The sequence below is a fragment of the Thunnus albacares genome, chromosome 13 (genome assembly GCF_914725855.1).
Source record: "Thunnus albacares chromosome 13, fThuAlb1.1, whole genome shotgun sequence".
Classification (NCBI taxonomy): domain Eukaryota; kingdom Metazoa; phylum Chordata; class Actinopteri; order Scombriformes; family Scombridae; genus Thunnus; species Thunnus albacares.
Genome location: NC_058118.1, coordinates 14,579,878 through 14,600,505, shown reverse-complemented (window position 1 = coordinate 14,600,505; position 20,628 = coordinate 14,579,878). Strand labels below are relative to the sequence as shown.

The window sequence follows — 20,628 nt, the reverse complement described above, 5'->3', positions numbered from 1 at the left end:
AGTGTGGCTATACCAGCAAAACTAAATGTTCAATTGTACTGCAAACTGGCATATACTCTCTCTCTCTCTCTCTCTCTCTCTCTCTCTCTCTCTCTCTCTCTATATATATATATATATACATATATATAGATATATATATATATATATATATATATATATATATATATATATATATATATATATATATATATATATATATATATATATATATATAGCAGTATATATATATAGCAGTATATATATATATATATATACTGCTATAGCATATATACCAGTTTAGTAAATCAATTAGTGTCATAAAACATAAAAAATGGCACATCTACTGGGGAAATGATCTCCACATTCTGCTATTGAGAGTTCCTGTTTGTTTTTTTGGATTGGACCTGCCCTGGATCACTATAAGTAATGCATTTCACACTGTACACACCATGCAATTTTGCAAAATTTAGATTGCAGGGTTTCTCACAATCCTCTAGAAGATCTTTGCTGTAGCTTGGATTTAATTTCAATTGATGTCTGTTCAAAATTAGCATGTTAGAACCAAAAGGCCAATGACACATTAATTAAGATTAATTGTACACAGGCAAAAATGAAGTGTCCATAAAAAAAAATTAAAAATAGCATTTTTTATGGTTCAGTTGGCCAAAAACAAGCTGGCAAACAAAGGACAGTAAAATAATAGCTTCCACTGCTACTCTGGCTCTGGTCAAAAACACTTTATCTTCTCAGGCACATACTGGCTCAAAACCTGTTTGTTTAAAACTTGGGAGCTCTATCTTGCCCCTTGATTCAAGGTTTTAGAAAAAATAATCAGCAAATAGTTCATTATGGATTGCTACTCAACAGTTCCAAAAAAAGAGACCCTTATTTAGATGCTAATATGAAAAATTGTTATAAGTTGATAAGTTACACTTGTCAAAGATTTAGAAAATGCACATGTGATTGTTTTTTCCAGTTCCATTCTTAGTGCCCTATTTTCCTGAAATAGGGTGCAGGTGCAGATTCAAGTCTTTCTTCTTAGCGCATGGTGCATGTGGGTGTGACCAATAAATTTTCGCAATTATCCTGACCATCAGCACTGGTGCACTCTGGACACAGCCAGGCACAACATGGAGGAGAGAGTGAATACATTATTAGTTGGAGGAATACAGAATCATCAGGTGGAGTCGTGGTGAGCTTCAGTGTTGATCAATCACATGAGCTCCTCTCATCCCCTTTAAATGCAGCAACAGGTGAAATGGGAGAGAGATGCTGAGTGAGAGAGAGAAAAGAGTTCACCTCTGTTAAGCAGCTGAACTTTTCCAAAATATACATTCTGGACACCCCAAATATTAATATACATGAATCCAAATATGCTGACAATGAATGAAAATGAAGCTGATGGGTTCTGTGCTGGAGCTGCTAACATACCGGTGCTGCTGCTCATTTTGTGCAAACAATTAATATGGGATAATTAATACATCTAAACTCTGTTCTCTCTGAACTCTGTGCAGTTCAGTGCTCAGTTCAGTACTCCTTGCTGGTTACTGTGCAAGTTCTATTACTGTTTTGTCAAAATATGTAAATGAATGAAGGTATCCACGCTGGGCTGGCTGTGCGTTAAGTAAGCAGGATTATGTTTAAACCTCTTTTGAAATGTTTTCACGAACATATCGTATTTGTTCATGGCATATAGGATGTTGGTAGGACTACTCTGTTTAGGAGGGAATGCGTGCAGCACAGGCCCTCTGGTTTTCAGAGGGTATTTTACACACTTACTACTGGGTGTGAACTGAACTGACTACTGCAAGTATTTTGAGACTTGACTGCAAGTGGCAAAACTGAAAACTCACTGTGAACATCCTGGTGACATTTTTGAACTCTTATTTAATAAAAATGTCCAGACAGATTTGATAGAGCTCAGGACGCATCCTGAGAACAACTGTGTTGCTTCAGACTATTTCATTGTTAAACTTGTAATCTGTTAGAAACAGCTTTCCAGTCTGATCTTTAGAGAATGCAGAACATTAATTACCATAGATCCTGACTGATCCTGTTGCAGTGTCTGAAGATTTAAATAATTAATGAAGTTACCTCTGTTGTGCCATCCGTGCATAAAATGATGCCCAGCCTCTCTCACAAATCAGAGATTGTCATTGAAATACACGTATCATTCCTGCTGCTGTGTAATGACTACAGCTGTTTAATAAACATCTAAAGCATCAAGATCTGACACTCTACAAGTTGTTGTGTGAAACTCACTCATCCAACCCAACTGAAAGGGGCAAAACCTAACATAGATGAAAGATGTTCTGTAATTTTGGAGACACCTGTGTGCATGCGCCTCTGCCAACTGAAGCCACAAAAATTGTCCTGTGTCTGTGTCTGCAATGAGAGGTGGTCTGAGCAGGTTTTATCACAGATGCAATTTTGTGCCAAAACAAGCACCAAAATTGCAGTGTCGCCTCATCTGTATAAACACAGCCTCAGCTGTGCCTTTCCTCCCACTTTGGCGTAAGCACACTTGTTTGGCACCAGGAAATTACCAAACAGGCAGAAACACAAAAAATAGACCTGCGCCTGGGGAAAATTGCATAAAGACTGTGTTTGGCACAGCACCTTGTGCTTGCATGAAAATACGGCCCTTAATGTTAATATCAGTGCAGAAATTGTGCAGGAAGTGCACATTTCCATTGTGATGATTAGGCCATCTTTTCTCTCAAACTTCAGCTTGACTCAGATACCATCCATAAATGAATCTGAATGAAATGAATTTCCCACACTGTGCTGAAGTATTCCGATTAAAAATCCACTTACATTTCTTAAGAGCACAGATAAATGTAAAAACGTCAAGAGGTCTTTTTTGCAGAGTGCTGTGTGGAGATGTTGCATACCTTTGATCAGAAGAATATCCTTTGCTACCTAAATATTAATAATCTCTTTCTCTTCTCTTTCTCACCGCTAAGGAGGACGGCTCGCCAGAGAAATGTTCTACATTCCGCAGAATGCGTGTGGAAGAAACTGCTCACTTGACACAGGTCTGGTCAAAACTAACTTTGCCACAACTCTGCCTCAAATGCCTCAGGTCTGGAGAAATTCAGAAAAATTCTGAAAATGCAGCATGAGTGATCTGAGTTTGAAAAAGGATTCACACACAACTCCAGCACTGGTTTGTTACCTCTGCTCCAGTAGGACAAGTTTATATCATTAGTTCAGTTACTATGATGCTACTTTGGAAAGTAAATGTGGGGAGGTGGTGACACAGTCGGCATATGGTTGTACTGTCATAAGATAGTGATACAACTTTAACAAACCCAGCGTATGTTTTGTTACAGGAGAGAAGTATTACAGCACCATTCTCTGTGTCACTGAGGTTACAGCAATATTCTCCCTCAGATTAATATCACTAGATGTCTTGATTTTTTGGATCAATGTTCATGTGTATCATATTGTTTATACGTGCTCTGGTAGAATATTTAAGATAAACAATACATGGACCCACTCAAAAATTGCTTTACAGCACCACTAGTAATCAAAAAACTACTGTCAGTTATCTGTTAATAAGATAAAAACTGGGTCACTAATTTAAAAAATGTCAAGTGTGATACATAAATTATTGTATGTTTAACCTATTACTAATGAAATGATTTATGTACATACGCAAACTAAGTCACAGTTCATTGACTACTCCTACACATATACTGTATTTATCTGTTTAGATTTTGCATCTCCGATGCTACAGAAAATGCTAAAACTAACTGTGAAACATGATCAGACCCCCAGAGGCACCTCTAACAGACAGGAAAGGAACAGGATACTTCTTTTTATTTGGAGACTGCAGACTGGGATTTCTGTTTTCTTAATTCTGTGAAATTGTTCCCTCTTAGTGTAATATTGACCAACCTCTCCTCCAGAAAAAAAAAAAACAAAAAAAAGGCGAATCCCTGTGGTTTGCTCAGACTCAACACGCATCAGTGGTTCTGTGAAAAATGCCCAATCAGTATTCATATGCTGAGAAGAGCTCAAGCTCCCAGATATGTCGGGAGAGAAGCTGGAATGAGACGAAGGATAGTGCTGAATACCTAACACATATCAATCCTCTCCCTCACTCTAATCAAACATTAAGCCTTTAAACTGTGCACTCACCGCCTGTGGAAAAGACCCCGCTGCAGGTTTTTGATCTCTGAGATGGGTTGTGTTTTGGACTGATAAGACAGATGTTTGTGTGGCTGTTAACAACTCTCAAGCTGGCAAGTGGGTTTGGTGCTACATTGCATTGCATTTCACTTCATTTTATTTCACAGACCCTCCAGCTCCAGGCGCAGGCACCTGGCCAAAACAATTACACAGTAATAACTTAGAGCACCTGAGTTTAGCACGCAAAGTGAATCCTTAATGACTGAAACACTGTGTGTGTGTGTCTGTGTGTGTGCGTGTGTATGATTCCAGGGAGCTTTGACATGCAGTTTGACCTTCAAGTGGGGGTGGGGACTCTAGTTGTAGCCAAGCCGTTGGATGCAGAGGTGCAGTCTGTGTACAACATGACTATACAGGTGACAGATGGGACCAACTTCGCCACCGCACAGGTACACACACTTTTGATTTGTTATGCACTGGCACCGTTTCATGCACACTTCAGATCCACATCAAATTAAATTATTGTTACCTCTTCCTAGGGGAGCTGTTTACACTCAGCTTTGCTCTTTCCTTTGCTTGCACTCCCTTTTTTTGGAAATTATCTCTGGCTGACTATGAAATGTGCTTTTTGTTGCTTTGTCTTTGACATTTCCTTTGCTTCTTCTCTCTTGGCTGGCCTACTAAGTCCTATGAGTGAAATCCTTGATATTAGTGGATTAATGAGATTAGCCTGTGCAAATAAAGGTCAAGTGTTTGTAATGTTCATTGGTATCTCCACCTTGCAAATGAAAAAACTAAGAGCGGAACACTACCCAAGAACTGCATTAGGTATTATCAGTTTCCAAAGCTAACTCCAGGGCTCTTATCTCTGTGGATAATATACTGAGCACAATTCTACTCTCTATGTTCTGTGCTGACCTTTCAAACTCTCCTTCTGTCTCTTTGTCACTCAGGTGTTCATCCGGGTACAAGACAGCAATGACAACCCTCCAGTCTTCTCACAGCCTGCCTATGATGTCAGTGTCTCTGAGGACGTACCAGTGGACATGGAGCTGCTGCGGGTCAGGGCATCGGACATGGACGAGCGTGCCCGTTTGAGCTTCTCCATCTATGGCAGTGTAGACCCGGCCAGTATGAGACTGTTCAGGGTCAATCCTGGTACGGGGGTTGTCTACACTGCAGACAGGCTGGACTATGAGGCCAGAACACAGCACATCCTCACTATTATGGTGAGAAGGGAGACATGGAAGAAATATATGTTTGTGTACTTGGTTGGCTCTTACTGTGAGCCTGTGTGTGTGTGTGTGTGTGTGTGTGTGTGTGTGTGTGTGTGTGTGTCCCTGTGTTCCCTTCCAAATTATCCTCCTCTTGGCAACTACGCCTGCCTTACTTAATTTTAGCTGATTTCTTTCATTTATCGCCTCCTACAACACTATCCATATTAATCTCTCATGTCGCCTGATGCTGCTCCAGGTCAAGGATCAGGAGTTTCCATTTAATCGTGACCTGGCTCGTATCCTGGTGGCAGTGGAGGACTCCAATGATAACATCCCCTACTTCACAAGCACCGTATATGATGCTGTGGCCTACGAGTCTTCTCCCATAGGCACTTCTGTAGTGCAAGTGACTGCCCTTGACAAAGACAATGGGATTAATGGGCAACTCACCTATACTATGGAAGCAGGTGTGGTGCTATCTGACAGTATCTTGTTTTTATGCCTCTCTTTTCTCTCTTTTCTTTCACCTCTGTGAGTGGTATTTAATGCTTTGTCACAGGAGAACAAATTGGAATTGAAAATTGAGTTTTTCGTATTAACCGGTAAATGATGTTTTTAACCTTTTCGTTACTTTCAGGTAACACCGGCGGTGTGTTTGGCATAGATAATGCCACTGGCCTTATCTCCATTGCCAGGGACCTGGACCTCACCTCTGTGGGCTTTTACACCCTCACTGTGCGTGTCACTGACAGTGGATTTCCTCCATTAATGGCCACGGCTTCAGTTCGCATCTCCTTGATACTCTCTGACTTCTCCAAACCCAAATTCTCTCAGAAGGAGTATCAGGCTGAGGTAAAGGGATAGATGGGTTCGCTGGGGTGGGTCGTTGCATGGATAAGAGGGCTGGGAAGGGAGAGATTGATGTAATAAAGGAAGGTTGGGAAAATGGTAGTGAGGGGTAGATGGTAAATGTGTAGACAGGCATACAGCAGGTAAATTTCATCAAAGAAACTGTGCACGTAAAATAGAAAATTGGTTAAAATCGCTGATGTCTGTGTGTGTATACAGATAATGGAGAACAGCACCATTGGAACATACGTGACCACCGTTAGTGCTCTCAGTCGCTCAGCACTTACTTATGGTATCACCAGGGGCAACGAGGACTACTGCTTCTTTATTAACCATCATACTGGTGTAATCAGCACACGCAGACTGCTTGACTTTGAGGTTTGTTGATACCTGTGTTTTAATCCGTGAACACTCAGTGTTGTCATGATTCTTTTAGGAGTTACTAATATATGCACATAGAGGTTTAAAAAAGCACTTTTACACATTGTATTTCTTTGTTTTGGCAGCAAACAACATCCTACTTTCTGGTGGTGCATGCCTTGAGCATGGCTGGAGTGGAGGCCAGCACCACTGTCATCGTCCAGGTGGGGGACGTCAATGATAGCCCACCAGTCTTTCAACAGATCAGGTATTAGTGGCGGTTGACCTACTGAGGAGTATAGATTTGGCACTGACATGCTCCTATGCTGCTGAGCCGTGATGACTCCTGACAGCATGTAATTTTCTGGGGTGAGTAAGTGTAGCTTTCCTCTTTTATAGCAGTGTCCTCTTTTTACCTTAACAGGTACGTCGGTGCAATCAGTGAGGCTGCTCCAGTCAACAGTGTGGTTCTGGGAGAAGATGGTAACCCTCTAGTCATCCAGGCGACCGATAGTGACCGCAATCACAACGCCCTGCTAGTGTTCCAGATCATAGACGAGACCGCTCGCATGTTTTTCAGTGTGGACTCAGGGACTGGATCGATTCGGTGGGTGACAAGTGGAAAACAAATCAATTGCATCATTATTGAGGATGTCAATTCACCTGCTTAGAAACTGATTTATCTCATAATTTCTGGGGCAAATAATTATTGAATGTTTCTTATATTTTAGAACGATTGCCAGCCTGGACTATGAGACCTTCTCTGAGTTCCTCTTCAAGGTTCATGTTAGAGACAGTGGTCAGCCTCCTAGGAGTGCTGAGAGCCCAGCAGAGGTCTTTATAAAGGTAAGTAAATGACATATGAGTCAGCTTTCACTGCCTCACAAACCACTGTTGACTCACTTTGATTCCTATGTTGGATTTTCACTCTGTCTTAGGTGATCAACATCAATGACTCACCTCCAAGGTTCTCTCAGGACATGTACGAGGCAGTCCTCCTCCTGCCAACCTACATGGGAGTCGAGGTCCTGAGGGTCGAAGCTTTTGACCCCGATATGATCTCTGACGTCAGCCTTAACCCTGACAAGTCCACCACCCCCCTGCTAGTCTACTCTCTGGTGGACAGCAACCTGGAGCACTTCTCTGTGGGGCGCTACACTGGGGTTGTGACTGTGATTAATCAGAACCTCAGTAAAGACCGCTACCGCTTCAATGTGAAGGTAAGTTAATTGGCCGTTAATTAGTTGTTTTGTTATTTTTGCCAGGACAGACAAAGCCTTTTTAAATACATTCTCTGCATTAACTGATTATGAGTCAGCTGTCAAATATATACAAATGACACCTCATTCTGCGCTGAGGATCGTTCTGTTTTTCTTTGTTTTAAGGTATGGGATGGACGTTTCTCCAGCATGACGTTGGTCACAGTGCTTGTCCGAGAAGCTATAGACAGTGGCTTTCTCTTCACCTTCCCGGTTTACTCCGCCTCCATCCTGGAGAATATACCCAATGTGACTGTAGTGACTGTTGTCAACACAGTCGGCCACCTCCTTAATGAGCCACTGAAGTACACTCTGCTGAACCCTGGTGGACGCTTCACAATTCGGCCGACCTGCGGAGTGGTGCTCACCACCGGTGTGCCTTTTGACCGAGAGGAGAAAGAGAATTATGAGCTGGTAGTGGAGGTCAGCAGAGAAGATGAGATACTGAGGGTGGCCAGAGTCACCGTACAAGTGCAGGTGCGTGTGGAAATCTGCATGTAAGAGTGTGTGTGCAGGAATACTATTTTTTTTGTACTATATCTTATTCCCAAGTTGCATGGACACCTTAATGAGTCTTACTTTTTGTTCAGTCTTTCAATGTAGTTTTGTATCACACATAATGTTTTCTTTATGAAACAGCTTATTAACTCATTTAAACCCTTCTACAGTTGCAGCATTGTTCAGAACTTAATGATTAATTCTTTCCAAGTCCCAAAGTTCTCCACATCCTTAATATGCCACACAGAAGTTTTTGTTTGATGTTCTGTTTTTCGTTTGATGCTTGATTTTATGTAAGGTGCACCTCTAATAAACATGATGCACTGGTTTTGAATTTTTCAGTATCTACGATGTGCAGTGGATTCAATGAAATGACTGAACATGCAGATAGAGAATTGTATGCTGTAAGCTACGCTTTTATTTCGTGGGAAAATAAAAGTGAAGATGTTAGTGAGAGTCTACACTTTACAGTTAATGTATATTTGTCATGTAGTGTGGTTATGTAGTGTGACTGATTGTTGCCAACACCAACAGTGATTACTGATCCTATTACCAAATGTTAAGGACTGAGTATTTAAACCTTCAGTTGCCACCAGTCTTTTTCTTTAAATTCTTTACAATGACCCAGTTTGATTTTCCAAAAATAACTGTCCTTTCTCTAGGTGGAGGATGTGAACGACAATGCCCCAGAGTTTGTGAACCTCCCCTACTACGCTGCAGTGCAGGTGGAAGCAGAACCAGGATCATCTATTTTCAGGGTTTCATCCACTGACCAAGACAATGGTCTGAATGGAGAGGTGACTTACAGCCTGAAAGAGCAACACAGGAACTTTCAGGTGGGAGCTATATCTTTCTTGCTCTTAAGTGAAGTTAGGAGTTCTTTATTTTTTTGCTCCTCATGTTCCAAAATTGTGTTTATATATGCCATGTAGGTTAATCCTGTAACAGGAGAGCTGACCCTAAAGAGGTCCTTCGAGGCAGACTTATCTAACGCAGAGTACAAGGTGGTCATCGTGGCCACTGACAGTGGCTTCCCCCCTCTGTCCAGCGAGGTGGAGCTGCCTGTTACTGTCGTAAATAAAGCCATGCCAGTGTTTGACAAACCCTTCTATGGTGTCACTGTCAGAGAGGATGTGGCCATCTCCACCTCTGTCCTGTGTATCAATGCCACCAGTCCTGAAGGCCAGAATGTCATCTTTACCATCACGGATGGAGACCTTTCCCTCCAGTTTGACATTGGCTTCGACACAGGAATCATCAATGTGATTTACCCGTTAGACTATGAGACCATGCAGTACTACCGGTTAACAGTGAAAGCCACAGATACACTGACAGGGGCCAAGTCTGAGGTCGACGTGGACATTGTCGTGCTGGACATGAACGACAACCCGCCATTGTTTCAGAACACGTCATACTCCGCTGTGCTTGCTGAGAACTCCATGATTGGAACGACCGTGTTACAGGTGTGTGTGTATGGCTTTATTTACTGAGTTGGTCCAGTGTGTACACATACTGAATGATTGTTTGGACTTAAGGCCCACTCCAGCAGTATTATGGATGAATATTAAATGCCAAATTATTTATTTATAAGTAGATAGTGTGATATTTCCCTAGAAATTTCCCAGTGGAAGTTCTTGACCTTTAGCGAACAATAGACCAGTGCTGTTGCACTGAGGAACATGTTTGCACAAGACAATTCTAACATAACACATATTTGAATTCATTGATTTCTGCAAACTATTCTTGGAGGTGAGCCAGTCATCAAAATAGGTCACTGGCCTTATTTGACTATGTTATTGAATTTGTCAAGAATCAGGAAGCCAATGTAAGAATATTGGATAAATAACTATTCATTATGCATGAAATTAAACCTGGGCTTGCTTAGTGGCATTGTAGTATTGTTCACTATATAGATCATGCATCTTGGACATTGTGGGCCACTGGGGTATTATCATTCAGTAATTGACTTAAATCATTGATAAACTTAACACTAAATACAGGGTTTTTTTGTCCTCTACATGTAACAGTAGCTTTTTGACTGTATTAAAAAGAGGAACATTTGTTTATTGGTAGCAATTCTTTTTGATATTGCAATTCAAAACAGTTGATCAGAGGAAGTTTTCCTTCCTCTGCCTCAACATGAAAATTACAATATTGAAATTATTAACATTTTTTCATGTTTCTGTTATTAATGAATGTACAGTATAATGCTCTACTTTTGTATTTCAAGTATTATGCCTCAACAAAAAGGATCCTGCCAGATACTCAACCAAGTTTTTGATTATAGTTTTAGATGCAATTGTGCCCTGACAGTATCTCAGAGAAACCTGAAACTTTATTTCATATTTTAATCAGGACTCGGGTACTGTAGCTATGGAGTATGTCAGGGGAAGCAAACCAGACCGTATCATGAATAATGCATGAGGTAATGCAAAGTTTAATGTTACTCTCTCTGTAGGTGTTTGCCCAGGACCAAGACTCTGAAAAGAACGCTGTGGTGAGTTATCAAATCCTATCTGACATCTACAACAGCACCGACTACTTCAACATTGACAGTAACAGCGGACTGGTATTCACGGCACGCTTGCTTGACTATGAGCTCATCCAGCGCTACAACTTCATTGTCAGAGCGACGGACAGTGGAGACCCTGCCCTCAGCAGCGATGTTAGTGTCACTGTAACTGTTACTGACACAAATGACAACCCACCTAATTTCAGCCAAGCGCTATACGAAGCCTTTGTCAGCGAGCTGGCTCCCCGAGGACACTTTGTGACCTGTGTTCAAGCGTCGGATGCTGACATCTGTGATGCACATAGGCTGAGGTAAGAAAAAGAAAAGTTTTAAAAGGTTCTTGACTGGGTGTTTGTTATGTTTTGTACAAGTGATGATTAGAATTGATTACATGGCTCCCCATTGAAGTTGAATGTCTTTATAAACTTAGATTATAGAAAACAGTGCTCACCAGGTAATTTTGCTTTTGTGTTTGGGTTAGAAAAATATCATTTTCATTCCAACATTTATTTGTCTTTTTCACTAGCGATTTTGATTCAGCACTCCTAAAGAAATGTGGAAACTAGTGTTTCCAGCAGAATGACATTTTATACAATTGTACTCTCTCTTTTATTTGTCTGCAGGTACAGCATTCTCTCTGGGAATGAGAGAATGACTTTCATGATGGACCCCGATACAGGTGTGCTTAGTCTGTCTAATAAGAGGAGACAAGGCATGAAACTCTCATATCAGCTCAATGTGTCTGTGTCAGATGGAGTCTTCACCAACACTGCTCAGGTGAAACAACTTCTCAGCACTTATAATTTAGTTCTGTCAAATGATTTGTTCTTTTCTTAACCTTTGCAGTGTTTTCACACAGCAAGCTGAGTGAACTTAGCAACCCCTCGCTTCAGATATATCAGATATTCATAGCTGTCTAGTTCGGCTGCACTTTTCTGCTGAGCAGCTAAGCTGGTGAAGTTGGAAGTTAACGTGTGTTGATGTCATATCAGAATTACTATGAGGATGAGCTGCCAACTGGAAAAAAATGTTCACATCTGTCTCTTAGTGGTAATAATAAGTGGGATGTTTGGGATATTTTTGGCTCTGAAATAAGAAATCTCTTCATATTAAATTTTAATGCTTGCATCTTGTAGCAATAACATGTCACTTCTTCTTCTAACATAAAGTAAACACAGCATACCTCCAGAGCAGCTTTAGTTTCATATCACACACCTTTTGATAACAAGTCTGATTCTCTTACTGCTGGTTTGCATGCCATCTTGATGTGATTGTATTCCACAAATCACCCAGTGATGATTACTGTGAAGGCATCAACAAAATGTCAGCAGACAATGAGGATTAAGATGATTAGATGCTGATTATAATGATAATGTTGGTGATTTCTAGGTGATTGTACGAGTCCTCGGAGCAAACCTGTACAGCCCCGTGTTCAGCCAGAGGTTCTACCTGGCTGAGGTCCAAGAAAATGCCCCCCCAGGGTCAAAGGTCATTCAGGTGAGTTCACCTTTTCACTACTCACAGGAAACTTTCTACATTAATAATGATGTTGCAGAATCTTGTAGTGGCCAATTCAATCTGTCATCATTTCTCAAATCTCTGTACCGGACCTTCAGGTTCGAGCAACAGACGAGGACTCCGGGCTTTTTGGTCAGATCACCTACTCCTTCATCAATGACCTTGGGAAAACTCAATTCACCATTGATGCAGATGGAGTCATATCCACTGCCCTGAAGTTAGACAGAGAGAATCCTCTTAACAAGGACATGGTGCTGACTGTTATGGCTCTGGATGGTGGAGGTATTATTTTGAGCACTGAAACTGATTAAATGACAAAAGCCATCTTCAAATCAGCCAATATAAGACACTAAAAATACAAAAGAAGTCTTACCTGGTAATCTGGCAGCTAACACTCAGCTAACATTCAGCTAACATTGCTGTTTTAGGTAAATGCACTGTACTATACTGTAGGTGTTGCCTTTAAGATGATAGCTTTCATATAATAAGATCTCACACTCCTGAAAATGTATGAATATTTGAGCATATTCACATTACATTTGCACTGCATTAAGTGAAAGGACTTGTGCAGAATCACTAACAGCTAGTGCAGCAGTAGAATAAGCTCAATTTCCTCTAGTATTCATACTATATACTGTACTGTATTAAAGTACATCTGATAAATCCATACATTTATACCCTTTTATTTTTCCAGGACGTGCATCGTTCTGCACAGTACGAGTGGTTCTCGCAGATGAGAATGACAACGCCCCTCAATTTAGGGCAGTGGAGTACCGTATGAGCATCAAAGCAAATGTTGCCAAAGGTTCTCTGGTCACACAAATCCAGGCCACTGACCCTGATGCTGGGTCTAATGGACGGATAACCTATTCCCTTTACAGCGAGGCACGCCTATCACTGGTTGATGTGCTGGAGGTCAGTGCATTTTACTCTAACTAACTGTACTGAAACCAGCATGGATTATCTTTTAACCAGATCCAACCCTCAACAGATTTTATTTAATGAGGGTCAACATTATTAAAACTCAATGTTAGGCTATAACCCTGATTTGCCATTGAGAGATATTGTCAACTACGACTCTTAAGATTTAAGTTCCATTACAAATATTCAAAAAAGTGAAGACTATTGTCTCTAAACTTAATTGAAATTAAATTGTGATTTTGCTGGTACCCAGGTGGAGCCAGACAGTGGATGGATGATGACTAAGAGCACTGTGGACCACCTCCAGGGGACTGTGCTGTCCTTCTTTGTCAAAGCCACAGACTGCGGTTTGCCAGCCAAACACTCCCTGGTGTCAGCCTTCATCCACGTTGTCCCCCCAGACGCGTTTGTTCCCTCCTTCAGCCAGCCTCAGTACTCCTTCACCATTCCAGAAGACACAGCAGTAGGAACAGCCCTGGGGTCTGTGTACATGGGCCCTGGACAGACCGGGTTCTTCTCTGCAGTCGGAGGAGAGACGCTCGACAGCAACCAAGGAGGGACCTTCCTGGTGGAGAGGGAAACTGGTCTGATCCGTTTGGTCAAGCCTCTGGACTACGAACAGGTCAGCATCTTTCGCTTCAAGGTCGCAGCAACAACAAGAAGAGACCTGATCGAGTCTGTCTCCACTGTGGACGTGGAGGTTAAGGTTGGTGACTCAATTAAACATAGAGCCCCTTAGCCTTTTGTTTACTATTGTTTAAATGCTGTTTTTTCAAGTGTTAAATTAGATAATGAGGGAACTATAATTGCATGTTGCATTATTTTTTCAGTCTAATTTATTCTTTGTTGAGCTGAATCATTGAACTCATTTTGCAGATTCTAGACGTGAATGACAACATGCCTGTGTTTGAGACTAACACCTATGTAGCAACAGTGATGGAGGGGATGCCAATAGGGACAAGAGTGGTCCAAGTGCGTGCACTTGATCCAGATTGGGGGTCCAACGGACAGGTGGGTAACAGTCAAGTTCAACTGACACAAAGCACTTTGTTCTTTTTGCTACAAAAGTGTTGCAATTGCTTTGAAAATCTATGTATCTTGATTTTATTGCAGGTAACCTACAGCCTCGGGTCTCTGCTCACCTACAACTTGGACCTAACAAAAGATGCTCGCTCCTTCAGTGCCTCTTTCTCTACGAATTCTTTCTTTGCCATTGACAGTAAAACAGGCTGGATCACCACAGTGAGTCAGATGGACCATGAGGCCTGCTCCAGCTACAGCTTTGAAGTAGTGGCCTCTGATCTGGGGGAGTTACAGTCTCTCTCCTCCACCACAGTGGTTACCATCACTGTGTCGGACGTTAACGACAACCCGCCGCGGTTTGAGAGAGAGCTCTACCGGGGTGCAGTAAAAGAGAGTGATCCCCTTGGTGAAGTCGTGGCAGTTCTGAAAACTAAAGATCGGGATGGCGCTGACCAAAACCGCCTAGTCAGCTTTTACATCACTGGTGAGGAAACTATGAGAACACCAACATAGTGTAGCTGCAGTAATATCCTCATGCAGTGAGCTGAGGTTGGGTTGCATAAAAAAATATTCATTGGCCTAATGGGGTTTCTATTATTAAAGGTCAAGTTTTAAATTAATTTGAACTCAAATGTCAAACATGACTAACCTTTCATTTTTTTAATATTCCATTGTAATTTTAACATTATAAGGTATGTATTTTACAACACAACATTTCAAGCAAGGTTGAGAAACCATTACTTCAATAACATACAAAATAGGTGATACAAAAATGGGTAGAAAATAAAGTTTGCATTATATAGTTTTGAATAGAACCAACCAACCCATGAGGGTTTCATTAATTCATGGTGTTTTGGACTTTAAGTTTAATTGGTGAGGTCGTTCCTACTTGTAACACACAAATATCTGAATAAAAAGGGAGTCTTTACAGTCTGCTGTACCTAAAGTTAAGGCCTCCATACATAGAACACCACATTTGCAAGGAACTTTAAAGTGATTCCTGAAAAACAATATAAAATTTTCAACAGAAACAATTGCAATGTAGCTGTAGCAGTCTTTCACAGACCCATGCATGACTTTGCATGCCCTCCGTTTTTACGGGAGTAATAAAATAACATGTGAGGCCTCTCCAGTAAAACTCTCACCTTGACACTGAGCTTGCTGTTTTCTATTCACATAACTCTATCTGATAATGACTAAGGATGATATAAATTGCCCTTGTGTTGTGGCATTTAAAAATACTGATTGGCCTAATGGAAGCCATGTAATAAAAGGTCAAATTTTGAAACTCTGAAAGGCCATAACTGCTACATCACTGGTTTGGTTTACACTATGATGATAGATGTTTGTTGATTGCGCCAAAGGGTACCTGCATCATTTTGTGTGTGTGTGTGTGTGTGTGTGTGTGTGTGTGTGTGTGTGGATGGGCGGAGAGCTTATGTTCATTCATCTTGTGAATGAATAAGTCTTCCATTTTCACACGTTTGTCACAATACATCTTCTCATCTTTCTTTGCTGTCAGCATTCTAATCCTCATCTTTGTAATCTCCAGGCGGAAACCCGCGGGGCGTGTTTGGCTTGGCCCTCGTGCAAGGGGAGTGGAAGGTTTATGTGAGTGGTCTACTGGATCGTGAGCAGCAGGACTGGTACCTGCTCAACATCACAGCCAGCGATGGCCTATATGTCGCTCGCACTGCAGTGGAAGTTACCGTCATGGATGCCAATGACAACAGCCCCATCTGCAACCAGGTCAGGGATAAAGACAAATGGAAATGGGCAAAATTAAAACCTGCAAAGCAAACAAACACAGAGGAGACTGGGGAATGTAGCAGGATGAACTGCTATGTCAGTTTACTATTTTATAATCACATTTTCAAAATGCTAACAGAAGGGCAGTAAAGTACTATGATTGCCTTTTTATGTCTCATTATGAAGTAATTGTCTTTCTCAGTAATTTGCTTTTTGTCTCCAAGCTAACTACATTCCAGTTGATGTTGTATTGGAAAAATAATACAGAAATAATACATTCCTTTTGATAATATAATAATGGGTAAGTACTGGGATAGTGAAAAAAGTAGACTTTGTTAAAATGGTTGAAAAGTAAGTCAGTCATTTATTATTTATGTAAAATGAATCATTTCAGTGTTGTTGTGAAGCCCAGTAAATTGAACTCTTTTGCCTCTTTCACACATAGTTCCTGGGATACTACTAAATTACTGGGATAACCTTTCAGGCACCACTAGTGATATTCACTGTTCACACATGCAGCTACATTCATTAACATTTCCATCTTGCGCCTTTTCACACCTGCTATGGCAATGCCGGAATAGATGAGCAAGGGACAGTCCAGCACATGGCGGTAATGCAACACTTACGGATGCCAACTCCCATAAAACTCAACAGAAGAAGAGGGTGAAACTCACGAAACTCAGATCAAACTTTTAAACTAGGCAGTCCTGATCAAATATTAATCAAAATGATGTTACTGCATTGCCTATTTCTCGCCTCAAATTTTTTCAGAAACATATTTTAGTGTACTGTTGAGCCGTAAGATGATAAAATTTGTGACGCAGCCACCGTGTTGAAAGCAGACGAACCAAAACCAAACACCACCCAACTTGCAGCACGTCTTGTGATTGGTTTGCTCTGTCCATATGAAAACATCTTTCATCAGATGGACATAACCCTTTACATGCTTGCTCTTGCAATGTTACTGCTCTCATTCACAACACAGCCGTACTGGCATTTTCCCTGAAATGTTAGGTCTTGAGGTGGGAATATCCATCCCCTCCCATTTACACTTGACTCCATGCAGGAAATGTTCCTGAACATTTCAGGGATAGACTGCATGTGTGAAAGGGGCTTTTGTTTAGGTTATTTTTCAAAACTAAACACATGCATCATGAATGAATGAATAATTCATTCATTTGTTAATTTTTTAAATTATTACTATATTTACTATAAGTCATAGCAGTATGATGACTAGTCCCATATGTGATTACTTACTAATTTAAATATTAATCAAATGAAAACCTCCAATAACATTCCACAAAAAATTGTAATTTTAAAACTTCAAAGTGCTTCCAAACATTATCATTGTGGAGACAATATACAGTATCATACAGTGTTGATTTTGTATTTGACAAAGTTTCAAGAATGAGTGGAGGCTCCAATTCCCACAAAGATGAACTTAATCTTGGGTAATTTTAAGGGTGGCTTAGCTCAGAAAATTATTGTATTGAATAATGTTAAAATTAGCATATTCATGACTTTGTAAGGAAATTAAAATCTGGAGCTGCAGTAGTAAAACAGGATTTATTCAGTTCAAATATTGATTCTCATTCATTTGAACAAATAGTCTCTGTACTACAGTCTACTTCAGGGGATGTACTGTAACCTATAAACTAGCTTTGATAATTGCATTATACTCACAGTTAAAAGGTGATGGGTTCTTACAAAAATGTCAGTTTGCTTATAAATTATATGAATCAGTGATAGAAACTAGAAGCTTTTTATTGTGCCAGTAGTAGTGGTACAGTCAGTTGTAGAAATGACAGTAATGGCAGTAACAGTTCATGGACTAGTGCCACTTCTGCTACTAGACGTAGTATAGTCATGTTAGAAGCTGCACAGGAAGCATTAGTGATAATTACCGTGGTAATAGGAGTAGTAGAGGTAGCTGTAGCTGGGTAGTGCTAGTAAAACCTGTGGTGTTAGACTAGTGATAGGAGTTGTTTTATTTGTAGCAGTAGTATTGATAGAAGCTGTGTAGTAGCAATACTTCTAGCATTAGCCATGTCAGGTATGCTAGTGTAATCAGTATTATCAGGAAACGCAGTGATAATTGTTTGATGACCAATATTTGAATACTTTTAGGGATGCAACAAACTGTTATTTTCAATTAATGATTTAACAGTTTTATCTATAAAATGATAGAAAATAGTGTAAAAATCACAATTTTTCACAATCATAATTTCCTATAGCCCAAGGTGACGTCTTAAAATCACTTGTTTAGTCAGTGGAGCAGTGTAAAAGACAACAATATTCACTTTACAAAGATTTAAAACATTGAAAAGCAGCAAATCTACTTAGATGATTAAACAGTTATCAAAATAATTGTAGATTAATTTGCTCGATAAATAGACTAATAGTCTCAGCTCTAAATTGTTTATAATCATGTACAGGATAACTCTGATGTGACAGAGTACAAACAGCAGGGTGGGGTATGATGCATTGTGCTTGGACATACTACAGTAGATTTACTATAGTGCATTGGTATTGTGTATTGGTGAAAGAGTGAGGTCACCAAGTTCCTCTCTAGAGACAGTCGCCACCAGCAATAGTGGCAGCTAGGGGAAGAAAAGAGCACTTAACTCTGCTGTGCTCGTTCTATCAGCAGAGATAATGGATGCAGTGCAGAACAGTTTGTGTTTTTTGATGTATTGGATAGATGGGTTTTTTTTGTTTTGTTCTGTTTTGTTTTTTCACTGTGCGCTTATATATATGTGTTGGTTTGTTGTGCCAGGCGGTGTATAGCGCCTCTTTTCCTGAGGACATTCCCACTAACAAGGGCATTCTGACAGTGGGCGCAACAGATGCTGACTCAGGCTCCAGTGCTGAGATCCAATATTCACTATTTGGCATCGGGGTCGAAGATTTCTACATGGATGCAAACACTGGTACATTCAATTAATATTTGTCTTTAGGTTTTGTCTGATCAAACAGTACAACACACCATAAATTAAACACACAGCTTAATTTATTTTTGTAACTCTTGTGCTACCTCTCCATTTGTACCTAAGGTGAGTTGCGTACAGCCACTGTCATGGACCGAGAAATGACACCCACCTACAAACTCATTGCCCAGGCAACTGATGGAGGAGGGTTGTTCTGCCGCTCTGACATTTCTCTCAAGGTGTTGGATGTGAATGACAATGCACCCTCTTTCTCCTCTACTCATTACCTGGCTAGTGTATATGAGAATGCCGCCCCCAATGCTTTGCTTACCCGACTACAAGCCAGTGACCCTGATGAAGGTAAGGTGGTATGATGTAACACATCAAGCAAAGCCAATGATGAGAGCAGAGGGTTTTCTAAATTGTACATGAGAAAGACCATGAGCATTATTATATTGTGTATGCATCACATACAATTTGTGCGTAATCTACCATTACTCTTTGTTCAGAAAGATGATTTCTATGAACACGAAGAAGAACATTTTGGCATGATATTAAGTCTTGTGTGTGCATGAATGTGTCCTCTAGGTCTAAACCGTACAGTGGTCTATTCTTTGGTGGATTCAGTCAATGGGTTCTTTTCCATCGACCCAGTATCTGGGATGGTAATACTGGAGAAATCTCTGGACAGAGAGAGCCGAGACTCATATCGGGTTCGTGTCCAGGCCACTGACCAAGCTGGGCAACAGGGGGCACTATCCTCACAGGTTGGTGGGAAGTCCAAGTGACTTCATTCAATCGAATTTGTATTTTTTCCGTGCTATCCAGTAAATCTAACTATAGTAAAAGCTATTCCCCACACATTCATTAATAAATGTGGAAAAAAATAAAATGCACTTATGAATATTATTGAAATTCACAATGAAGACAAAGCTTAGGAAGACATTTATATTTTAGGTGATATAATCAGGGTTTTCTGAATAATTAAATCAGATAGAGAGTAATTAACTCAGCTTCTGGGTATTTAAGATCAATGACTAATAATTTCTAAAACTCAAATTAGATATTATTTTTAATTAAATCATTTAAACACAATAATGTAATTAGAATTCATACACTACATATTAAATTGCAGATTAGTCAGCCATGGAGTCATCTACCTGGTAATCTGCTCTGTATTTCTGTCCATACGCCTGAATAAAGAAAAGCCAATGAATAAAAACATGTTGTTTACTGAAGAGATCAGATAAAGACCCCAGTAGATTTTAATTAAGATAAATACCCATCAAATTGTGCATCGGGGTGGAATAGGAAAGATAGGGAAGGTGACAGTTTCAGAGGCAGCGCAGAAAAGAGGAGGAATAGACCATAAGATTGGCTGAAACAGTGTTGGCACTCTCACACACACACACACTCTCTTTTTTTAGATCCTTTTAAAGGCTGCCAGAAGAAGCCATAAATACAACCTGAAAATAAACCCCGGGCAAAAGTGTAGCAGGTGTTGCTTGTTTGGACTCTTGGATGAAAATCTTGCTGTTTATGTTTAGAAGTTCACTGTCCATGGTGCTGATGCTGCTGGGTATTATTATTTTTAGCAGTAGCTCAGTAGTATCATTATCACTGCTACTGTAATACAAGCAGAAGTAGTTGGAGCTGTAATAGAAGCAAATGCAGTGGCA

General features: G+C 40.4%; 1 protein-coding gene across 1 annotated transcript in view; it reads left to right on the top strand.

Annotated features, from left to right (window-relative positions):
- Positions 1-20,628, top strand: part of LOC122995102 (protocadherin Fat 3) — a 63,727-nt gene that overhangs the window by 22,132 nt on the left and 20,967 nt on the right. Inside the window, exons 10-34 of the mRNA XM_044370111.1 lie at positions 2,946-3,017; positions 4,429-4,565; positions 5,070-5,345; positions 5,590-5,800; positions 5,971-6,185; positions 6,402-6,560; positions 6,689-6,810; positions 6,967-7,149; positions 7,274-7,388; positions 7,481-7,762; positions 7,928-8,278; positions 8,962-9,135; positions 9,232-9,762; positions 10,758-11,122; positions 11,435-11,588; positions 12,201-12,308; positions 12,428-12,611; positions 13,024-13,244; positions 13,504-13,956; positions 14,127-14,261; positions 14,364-14,757; positions 15,826-16,022; positions 18,799-18,952; positions 19,076-19,309; positions 19,538-19,716. Of these exons, the coding sequence (XP_044226046.1) occupies positions 2,946-3,017; positions 4,429-4,565; positions 5,070-5,345; positions 5,590-5,800; positions 5,971-6,185; positions 6,402-6,560; positions 6,689-6,810; positions 6,967-7,149; positions 7,274-7,388; positions 7,481-7,762; positions 7,928-8,278; positions 8,962-9,135; positions 9,232-9,762; positions 10,758-11,122; positions 11,435-11,588; positions 12,201-12,308; positions 12,428-12,611; positions 13,024-13,244; positions 13,504-13,956; positions 14,127-14,261; positions 14,364-14,757; positions 15,826-16,022; positions 18,799-18,952; positions 19,076-19,309; positions 19,538-19,716 (5,606 nt within the window). The remainder of the gene's footprint in view (positions 1-2,945; positions 3,018-4,428; positions 4,566-5,069; positions 5,346-5,589; positions 5,801-5,970; positions 6,186-6,401; positions 6,561-6,688; positions 6,811-6,966; positions 7,150-7,273; positions 7,389-7,480; positions 7,763-7,927; positions 8,279-8,961; positions 9,136-9,231; positions 9,763-10,757; positions 11,123-11,434; positions 11,589-12,200; positions 12,309-12,427; positions 12,612-13,023; positions 13,245-13,503; positions 13,957-14,126; positions 14,262-14,363; positions 14,758-15,825; positions 16,023-18,798; positions 18,953-19,075; positions 19,310-19,537; positions 19,717-20,628) is intronic.